General features: G+C 42.8%; 1 protein-coding gene across 2 annotated transcripts; it reads left to right on the plus strand.

The window, feature by feature from the left end:
• The first annotated feature begins 4814 nt into the window (after positions 1 to 4814).
• Positions 4815 to 9386, plus strand: LOC136516640 (calmodulin calcium-dependent NAD kinase-like). Of its 2 annotated transcripts, none has more exons than XM_066510090.1 (8): positions 4815 to 4946; positions 5489 to 5712; positions 5822 to 5883; positions 7129 to 7350; positions 7622 to 7751; positions 8072 to 8397; positions 8576 to 8717; positions 8919 to 9386. In XM_066510090.1, exons 1-8 carry the CDS (start codon positions 4841 to 4843, stop codon positions 9162 to 9164), a joined length of 1458 nt encoding a protein of 485 aa, XP_066366187.1. In that variant the 5' UTR covers positions 4815 to 4840; the 3' UTR covers positions 9165 to 9386. The 2 variants fall into 2 exon arrangements, with proteins under 2 accessions (XP_066366187.1, XP_066366188.1); XM_066510091.1 differs by lacking the exon at positions 4815 to 4946 and adding an exon at positions 5116 to 5195.
• The last annotated feature ends 849 nt before the right edge of the window (positions 9387 to 10235 follow it).

Genomic DNA, 10235 nt, shown 5'->3' on the forward strand with positions numbered 1-10235 from the left:
GTGAATTTGGAACAACTCCAACAAACTCCACCTTGAGACAAATTCATCTTGTATCATAAAATCAACCCTTCATCCTGAACATAACAAAGATAGAAAACCACTGGTGCCAATAATAGTCTCTTGGACTATCCAATTAAACCAACTAAGCTTGAGCACAGCTCAAACTTAGTAATAGGAACAGGTTTTGTCATCATATCAGCAGGATTATCATGAGTACTAATCTTGCATACCTTCAGCTTACCTTCTTCAATCACATCACGCACAAAATGATACTTGATATCTATATGTTTAGTTCTCTCATGGAACATCTGATCTTTAGTGAGGTAAATTGCACTTTGACTGTCACAGTGCAAACTTATGCAAGATTCAACTCCACAAAGCTCAGCGTACAAACCTTTCAGCCAAATTAATTCTTTGCACGCTTCACAAATAGCCATATATTCTGCTTCAGTAGTAGACAAAGCAACAACTGACTGTAAAGTAGCCCTCCAACTCACAGCACAACTGTCAACAGTAAACACATAACCTGTAAGTGATTTTCGCCTGTCCAGATCAGCAGCATAATCAGAATCCACATAGCCAATAAGACCCTTATCAGTTCTTCCAAACTTTAAACAGGAATCTGCTGTGCCTCTGAGGTACCTGAAAATCCACTGAACTGTCCTCCAATGTTCTTTGCCAGGATTAGACATATATCTACTAACAAGACTCATAGCATATGACAAATCTGGACGAGAGCAAACCATGGCATACATCAAAGACCCAACAGCACTAGAATAAGGAACCCTTGATATGTATTCAATCTCTGCATCTGTACTAAGACATTGAGCAGCTGACAACTTAAAGTGAGGTGCAATAGGGGTACTAACAACCTTAGCATTTTACATGTTGAAACGCTGAAGAACTTTCTTGATATAATTTTGTTAATTAAGAAATAGCAAACCAGATTTTCTGTCTCTACTAATTTCCATACCAAGAATTTTCTTAGCACTACCAAGATCTTTCATATCAAAACCACTACTCAATAGCTTCTTTAACTTAGTGATTTCAATCTTACTCTTGGCAGCAATCAGCATATCATCAACATATAACAGCAAATATATAGGTGATCCATTAACATGCTTGATGTAAACACAGCTATCATACTTAGATCTTTTAAAACTGTGTGCTAACATAAATGAATCAAACCTCTTGTTCCACTAACGAGGGGACTGTTTCAAACCATACAAGGATCTCTTTAACTTGCACACATATTTTTTCTTGCCAGGCACTATGAACCCTTCTGGTTGGTCCATGTATATGTCCTCCTCAAGCTCTCCATGCAAAAACACAGTCTTCACATCTAACTGCTCAAGCTCAAGATCATGTGAAGCAACAATACTAAGGAAAGTATGAATTGAACTGTATTTTACCACTGGAGAGAACACATTATTGTAGTCAACACTCGGAATTTGACTGTAGCCTTTAGCAACTAACCTTGCCTTATACTTTGGAGGCTCGCTTGGAGATAAACCCTCCTTTCTCTTGAAGATCCATTTACAGCTGATGGTCTTCTTATTCTTAGGCAAAGGTACAATCTCCCATGTACTGTTCTTCTCAAGAGACTGCATCTCCTCATGCATAGCAGAAATCCAATTCTCAGTATCACCACAACGAATAGCTTCTTTATAGGTTGCTGGCTCATGAACATTCTCCACCTGTTCAGCACAACTCAAAGCATAGTAAGACAAATTACACCCTTCAATAAGACGCTTAGGAGGTGCAATTATCCTTTTTGACTTGCATTGAGCAATAGGTAAATTCTCCTCTAACTGTAAAATAGGAGGAGTTTGCTGAACATCATCATGAGCATCATCCTCAGCAACATCATTATCATGGTCACCATGCTCATCAACAGGCTCCACCTGCACACCTGTATCATCATCAACATGCTCCACCTGCATGCGCATACGCTGCAGCTCTTTTTCTGGAATATGATCTGAGGGCAAACTGTCAGTAAACATCACAGATTCATTGAAAATAACACTCCTGCTCATAAAAGTCTTTCCTGTTTTAGGATTCCACAATTTATAGCCTTTGACTCCTGAACTATAACCAAGGAAAAGACACTTAACAGCTCTAGGCTCTAATTTTCCATTATCAACATGAGCATAAGCAGTGCATCCAAAAACTTTCAACTGTGAATAATCAGCAGGCGTACCAGACCATACCTCAATGGGAGTTCTTTTATTTAGTGGAATAGAAGGCGACCTGTTTATCGAGTAACAGGCAGTATTAGCAGCTTTAGCCCAAAAATGCTTGCTCATCCTGGCATTAGACAGCATGCAACGGGCCTTGGATATGATGGTTCTGTTCATGCGTTTGGCCACACCATTCTGTTGTGGAGTATGGGGTATGGTGTGATGCCTAATAATGCCTTCCAATCTGCAATAATCATTAAATTCACGCGAATAAAATTCTCCACCATTATTAGTACGAAGCAATTTTACCTTCCTTTCAGTTTGCCTTTCTATCATTACTTTCCAGTCCTTAAAAGCAGCAAAAGTATCATCTTTCTGTTTCAGAAAATAAGGCCAAACCCTTCTAGAGTAATCATCAATAATTGTAAGCATGTAACGAGCACCACCAAGTGAGGACTTACGGGAAGGACCCCATAAATCAGCATGAACATAATCAAGAGTACCTTTAGTGGTGTGAACAGAAGTGTTGAAATGTACCCTTTTATGCTTTCCGAAAATACAATGCTCACAAAACTTTATTTTACTCGAAGTGCAGCCATCCAGCAGATTTCTCTTCATCAATTCTGCCATACCATGGTGACTCATATGTCCCAAACGCATATGCCAAAGGTTAGTTTTACTAGGTTCATCATTAGTAACAGCAGCAACAGCGGAATCAGAACCAGGTAAAGTACACCCTCTAAGGACATATAACTTTGCAGAATTAAGATCACCTTTCAAGCAAACAAGAGAACCTTTTGATACCTTCAGAACGCCATCTGAACCGGAATATTTGTAACCTTCTGCATCAAGCGTGCTCAATGAGATAAGATTTCTGGACATCCCTGGTATATACCTGACGTTTTTCAGCGTGCGTGTCATGCCATCATCAGTCTTGATCTGAACTGATCCAATCCCTATAATGTCACACGAGTTATCATCTCCCATCCGCACAACATCCCCTTTCTGCACAGGCTTATATGAGCTAAACCAATTTCTGTTAGTGCAAATATGAAATGAACATGCGGAATCGAGAATCCATTCATCATGACCAGCAACACAACCAGCAAATACTACCAGACAATCTCCAGAATCATCATCAGACGCAGCAGCAGCAACAGAGACCTTACCAGCCAACTTGTTTTTCCTCTTCTCCTTATTCTGTACTTTTCTGCAATCCTCAACATTATGATTTGTCAGCTTGCAATAAACACAGAACTTTTTATTACCATGCGGCTTGGACTTTGAACGGCCTCTCCTTTCGTAGTTCTTTCTACCATCATTGCCATCATTGAAGGATCTGTTTTCAGTTCTGCCTCTCACATGCAAAGCATCGCCCTTGGAGGACGACGTCCCGTCATTCTGCACCATGCCTCTCATCTTCTCCCTAGACTGGAGAGCCTCATAAACTTCCTTTAGGGTTAGTTCATCACGACTCAAAAGTATGGTGTCACGAAAATTTGCATACAAATTTGGCAAAGAACATAGCAGCAAAAGACCTAAGTCCTCATCATCATACTTCACCTCCATCGACACTAGGTCGGCGACGATCTTCTTGAATTCAGCGATGTGGCTAATCACTGAATCCTCCTCCTTCATCTTCAGGGTGAACAGCTTCATCTTCATCTGCATCTTACTGGTTAGATCCTTGGACATACAGATCGATTCCAGTTTCAGCCATAGTTCTGCAGCAGTTTTCTCTTTCAGACACTCCTGCAAAATATCATTATGAAGATGCAACTGAATTAGGGCGAGCGCCTTCTGATCCTTGCGGATCTCTTCTGGAGTCCACTTGGCCTTCCTCTTTCCGAAACTATCCAGCGCCTCATCATAGTCATGAGTCTGCGCCAGAATCCCCCGCATCTTGACTTGCCATAGCGAGAACCGCGTGTCGTAGTTCAGCAGCGGAAGATCGAACTTCATCGACGTCGTCATGAACCCTAACAGCAACCAAAGCTCTGGTACCACTTGTTATGAACGACGTATAAGAATATGAAGTAAAGAATCAAGCCACAGAGGAGACACACGATTTAACGTGGAAAACCCCTCCGATGTGAAGGGGAAAAACCACGGGCACCAGCCAGCAACAATCTCACTATCTCAAGAGTTTTGGATTACACGCCTATGGCGGCTTACAAGAGAATCAAGTCTACATGAAACCCTAGCAAGGGTGTATATACCGTACCGTACCGCGGGGGGCTCCGCCCTCCGCAACCCCCCCTGAACACAGGGGCGAGACCCGATGGGCCGGCTTCAGACTCCGCTACGCTCCGGCCCAAGCCTCCGGCAACGGACCTTCGCTTCGCTCCGTCAGAAACCTGGCCTATATCCTGGAGTGAATTTGGAAACTCCAACATGGATTCCGTGCGGTGCGGTACTGGCCCACGCCACTGTCGCCCGCCCTATCTCGCGGAACGATTGGCGCCCCGGCCGGCGGCAGAACCCATTTTGCCCGACACCGGCGGGGCATGATCCTGAGCGACCTGCGCCCCGCGTCGTCACCTCGCCTGGCGTCGCGATCGACCGCCGCGGCCTCCTGAGCCCTGAACGCCGCTCGCCTGCCCGCCTGCCGGGTGGGAGAGGATAGGAGGGGTAAGGAGCGGGGCGGCGGCGGCGGCGGCATGAGGGACGAGGCGACGGGCTCCGCGGCGGAGCTGCTGGCGCCGCGGATGCTGGTGTCCGCCTCCAGCCGCGTCCAGGAGCTCGAGAGGTTCTCGCATTACGTCGGTACGCTCCCCCAAATCTGCTCCTTGCTTCCTTTCTCGCCCATTACTGATGGTAGTGGTAGCATCGGGTTCTATGGATGGATTGGTTCTGCTATTTGAATTTCAAGTGGTAAAATTTTGATGAGTTCCGTCCTTGATACCGCTTGCGTTTCAATTGTGGTTCATGCGCGCTGTTCGGATGCGAATTCCATCCATGGTATATCGTTGCTACTAGTGATTAGTGAACAGTGATGGAAGCATGTTGACTCAGGTAACTCCTTGGGGTTCGCATGTCTGTTTGTTTTGTTTACTTGGCCCAACCCAAGGTATTGGATACGGCTCTGAATACCACTGCAGAAGCATCTTGACTAGTGTAAATTATTAGCTTCCGTGGAGAGATTTGCGTACATGATTCTGTCGCTTGCACGTCACACTCAAGATATGTGCGACATATTCTTTGCGATATATGCTGATTTTGTGGTCTTGGGATCTGCACTGTTTGCTTTCCCCGCTCTTGACATGTCTGCATCGATGAGAAAATTCTGATTCTCCTTTCGTTTTCAGCTAGGCAAATTGGCTTTGACGATGTGAAGGAATGCCCCCACCTGTGCACGCTAGCTTACGATTATCTCAGGAAGAATAAGGGCTATGAAGAGAACATTTTTGCATTCTTCCAGAATAACATGGATCCTGAGCCCCTGATTGTGAAGTTTATCGAGGAGCTTGACAAATGTATAGTTGGCTACTTCTCCTTCCATTGGAAATATGCCACTTACATAATTACCCAGGTAAATGGGGTTCAGTGAGTTTTGAAATTATCCTCCTGTTGGCTCCTAGTCCTAGTTAAACTCTCCTTACACTATATTTTGTATCTTGATATAGTAGTGATATCGACAGGTTCTCACTGTAGAAGGTGCGACTAAAAGAAAGTTCAAGAGTTTTGTGTTAGAGGCCACCAGGTGATTACCCATCCCTATGCTAAGTACCTGGCCGCTAAGTGGCTGATGTTGTGCTGCTTATGCTCATTCGGTCTATTCACTTTAAGTTTCCAAATTGCCCTCCATTACTTTTATTTTTTTTGAAACAATGCCCTCCATTACTTTTAGTATAAGCGCTTTCTACTTCAACCGTAAGTATTAGTTAAACCATGTGATCTCTTGGCTGGAGTGTCGTTAATGAAAAACATATTGATTACTTTATGTCTTGAGAATCTCTTGTTTGTTGTTAAATTTGGATCACATTCCTTGATGTACTAGTTGCTTGCATCTTAATTATTTACTCGGTTTGACATGTTTATATCCCTCATTCACTTGAAATTCCCAAATGCCCCTTGATTACTTTTATAAGTGGTTTGTACTTTACGTATTAGTTAAACCATGTGATCTCTTGATTGGAGTGTCATTAATGAAAATATATTGTTTACCATATGTTTTGAGAATCTCTGTTTATTGTTAATGCTGGATCACGTTCCTTGATGTACTGGTTGCTTGGATCTTAACTATTTATTCCGCTGACTTGTATCTTATCTCTCATCTGACCAAATAGTAAAATACTACGCTAACATGGCGCTAGACATCTTCAGATTGCAAAATGGACACTTCAGCAGGAGCTACATCTTTTGAAGTCATATGTAATTAGATGATAAGCATTGCTATAGCAAAGTCAGGTCACTTTAATTACTCATCGAGCCATACATTTAGTCTTCCATGTTCTATGTATGCTTCTGATTAGGGACGTTCGAAAAATGTTATATTATGACTCAGATAAGTTGCTTGTTAATTATGTGATTCCTGTTACTAAACATAAAAGCAATACAACGACAGTTGAAGTGGCACATTGATTTTAATGAGAATGTATTTTTTTTCCTCAAACTGAAGCATGCTAATTTATATAAGATTGAAATTGAGTTCAGGCATTAGATCTCCCACCAAAAAATGTAAGAGTCTAGTAAAAGAAATAAGGCTACAGGAAATGTGTGCCCATTGTGTTCATTTGCTGTAATTTTTTGGTTCTGTGGTAGTGGAATTCACAAATGAAGGAATTCTAATCGTATAAATACATATAATTTAGTTCGTTGATGGTTCCTATTAGAAAAGGCGTGCATAATAATCTAATCTAGCGCATTCCTGTTTGAATGACACAAGCAAACGACTGTTGTTCCTCCACACAAAAAATGATTGTGTCCGATTCTCCACTGAAAATAGGGAACAGAGATTCGAGAGAGTGACAAGAAACTTGAAGGTTACAAGGTTTTTCTCCACATTGGTGGAGGAACTGAAGGCCATAGGACTATCTAGCCGTAATGATTCTCCACGGAATGATGTGATGGTTCCAGTAGCACACTGCAATCGCAGCCCGGTTTTACTCCTGATGGGTGGTGGGATGGGAGCTGGCAAGAGCACTGTACTTAAAGATATCCTTAAGGAGTAAGTAGATTATTTCTACTATTTAAATTCTGTTCATTTTCCATTTAAATTGTGTTGATCGTCTTACATTTCTAGTTTCATGGAAAATATGTTGATTTGGTTTTCAAATCTTCACATTTCGTCACATTGGAATGTAGGAAAAATGAATGTTGTTAGAATGAATTGAGAGGAAAAAAACAATCCTGAAGACAGAGCACACCTTATACAATACTATCAGTATGTGGATATAGGTACATGTTGATTATCTTGGTATGCATTTCTTAATTCACAGAGCATTTTGGTCTGGAGCAGCAGTGAATTCAGTGATTGTGGAGGCAGATGCATTCAAGGAAACTGATGTAATCTACCGAGCCATTAGCTCTAGAGGCCACCACAATGACATGCTGCAGACTGCAGAGCTGGTAATATTTTTTCTACCATATTTGCTATCAGAAAGACAATAATGTCACCAGTAATGCAATATAGCTCACTAGCTAACTAGTCAAAATGCATAATATTGCCACATTCAATATTGTATGGCTTAGACTTTCAAAAGAAACCCCAAGCTTGTGTGCGCATTGCAGGCATACTGGAAATCGGAAACAAGTAACCACTAACCATTCCAAAACACGACTAGTTCCACATTAATATATATTTATACATCATGATCTTGCGCCTCTACATATTGTAGATGTTTGCAGCCTTTAAAGTTAGACCTCAATGACCCACAATCACGATGCAGGTGCACCAGTCATCCTTGGACGCAGCCTCCTCGCTCCTCGTCACTGCACTCAACGAAGGCCGGGATGTGATCATGGATGGCACTCTGTCATGGGAGCCGTTCGTGCAGCAAACGATAGCCATGGCCAGAGCCGTGCACAGGCAGCGGTACCGCATGGGACGCGGCTACAAGGTCACAGATGATGGGGCAATAACCGAGGAGTACTGGGATCCAGTTGAGAACTCTAATACTGATGAGGAGAACGAAGTACCAGCAAGGAAGCCTTACCGGATCGAGCTCGTTGGTGTGGTCTGTGATGCATATCTAGCAGTTGTCAGGGGAATCAGGTGCAGCTCATAGCTTAATCCATGCCAAAATCAGCCACTGCCACTTACATTCTACCCATGCAGACATTGTCATGCATTGAGCTCTGATTTTCTCACATTGAAACGGTTATATGTTGGGAAATGGTGCCTAATACATGCATTCAGACACCGTGCACTACTAAAAGTTTACAATTTGCAGGAGAGCTGTAGTCACTGGGAGGGCAGTGAGGGTGAAGTCACAGCTGCAGTCTCACAAGCGATTCGCTACAGCTTTCAACAGTTACTGCAGCCTTGTCGACAACGCAAGGCTCTACAGCACCAACACCTTGGGTGTTCCCAAGGTGAGCCAGCTAACCTGGTGAACTAACATGTCAAAACTGAACCATTTCAGGACACATGAATTTCAGAAGAATTTTTGCAGGCATTTTGCATGGAATAGTTAAATTCGTGCAGCATGTTCTTGTGTTCCAACTTCCAAGCATGCCCGCCAACTTCCACTATTATTATTATCACGTTTGGTGAGAGCCGATCCCGTGTTGCAGTTAATAGGATGGAAGGATGGCGAGAGCAGCTTATTGGTGGATCCCGAAGAAATTGGCTGCTTGGACAGACTAAGAAGTTTGAACGAGGAGGCCAACTGCGTCCATGAGCTATACGCCGATGGTCAACCGACAGGAGGCTCGTCGTCAGCCTGGCAGGACTTGGTCATGTCGCCGTTGAGGGCATCGTCGCAGTGGGAGCTCAAGGCTGCCATCGAAAGGAACGAGGCACGCTTCAATCCTGCATAGCCGTAGCTGCTGTCTTCCTGGGTGCATCATCCCAAAAAGTGGGGAAAAGATGAAGTTCATGTAATGCTTTGATTGCGGAGGTAGCCTATCATTTTTTGTTTATTTTCAAACATACGAATGTCGCATTAGGATTCCTATGAATATGCGATCCAAAATGATTCCTATGTGTTTGCAACGCAAATTTAATGCTTGTACAGTTACAGACAAAATTGTTAGCGTGAAGTATCCGTGCTAGCATCTGGTTGAATGATTGTGGCCTTGTCGTTAAAGGAGGGGCCTGTTTGGTTGGTGGCTTTGCCGTAGTTTGTCACGTTTGCTTCGGTAAACTAGAAAGCGCAGTGAACAAAATCGAAGTACTTATGATAAAGTTTGGCATAAAAATAAGTCCATGACGTGTGGTGTAAGAAAAATTGACCCTAGGCCTATTTTGTTTGGATTTTAGTGTTTGATGACTAACACAACTAAATTGGACTAATGAATTTACAAGTGATTATTTTGTAGTCCAATATGGTACAAGACATGACTTGGACGAATGCGACGTGATGATCCCACGATCAACACCATAAGTAAGACCCTAGAAGCAAAAGAGAAGACCGAAGATATCAAACAAAGTCCAAGCACGAAGATAGAAACCAAGCTAGACGCAAGATCGCGAAAAAACGAGCTCACAGAGATAACCGGACGCTGGAAGGTGATCGACCGGACGCTCCGATCAGTGACTCGGCTACAGCAGGCGTCAGCAGCAGCGACCGGACGCTGAATAGTAAAGTGACCGAACGCACCGATGGCACTATTCATCATCCCGGCAACACGTTCAGTAAAGTAAAGAAGAAGACCATCACAAGAGGCGAGGGCACAAGCACTTCACGTGTGTGCCTTATGGCACGAGGTAATAAAAAGTCTATCCCTAGTGATAGTGACAATAATCATGATAGTGATGATGAGCTACCTTCTTATGACGAAATTATGAAAAAAATCTTAACTTTGCTAAAGTTTGCACTAATCAACAAAAAAGAAGTTTAAAAAATTAAAAGAAAAACTAGATAGCTCACAACAAGCTTATGCCACTTT

The sequence above is a fragment of the Miscanthus floridulus genome, chromosome 17 (assembly GCF_019320115.1).
Source record: "Miscanthus floridulus cultivar M001 chromosome 17, ASM1932011v1, whole genome shotgun sequence".
In the NCBI taxonomy this organism is placed as follows: Eukaryota; Viridiplantae; Streptophyta; class Magnoliopsida; order Poales; family Poaceae; genus Miscanthus; species Miscanthus floridulus.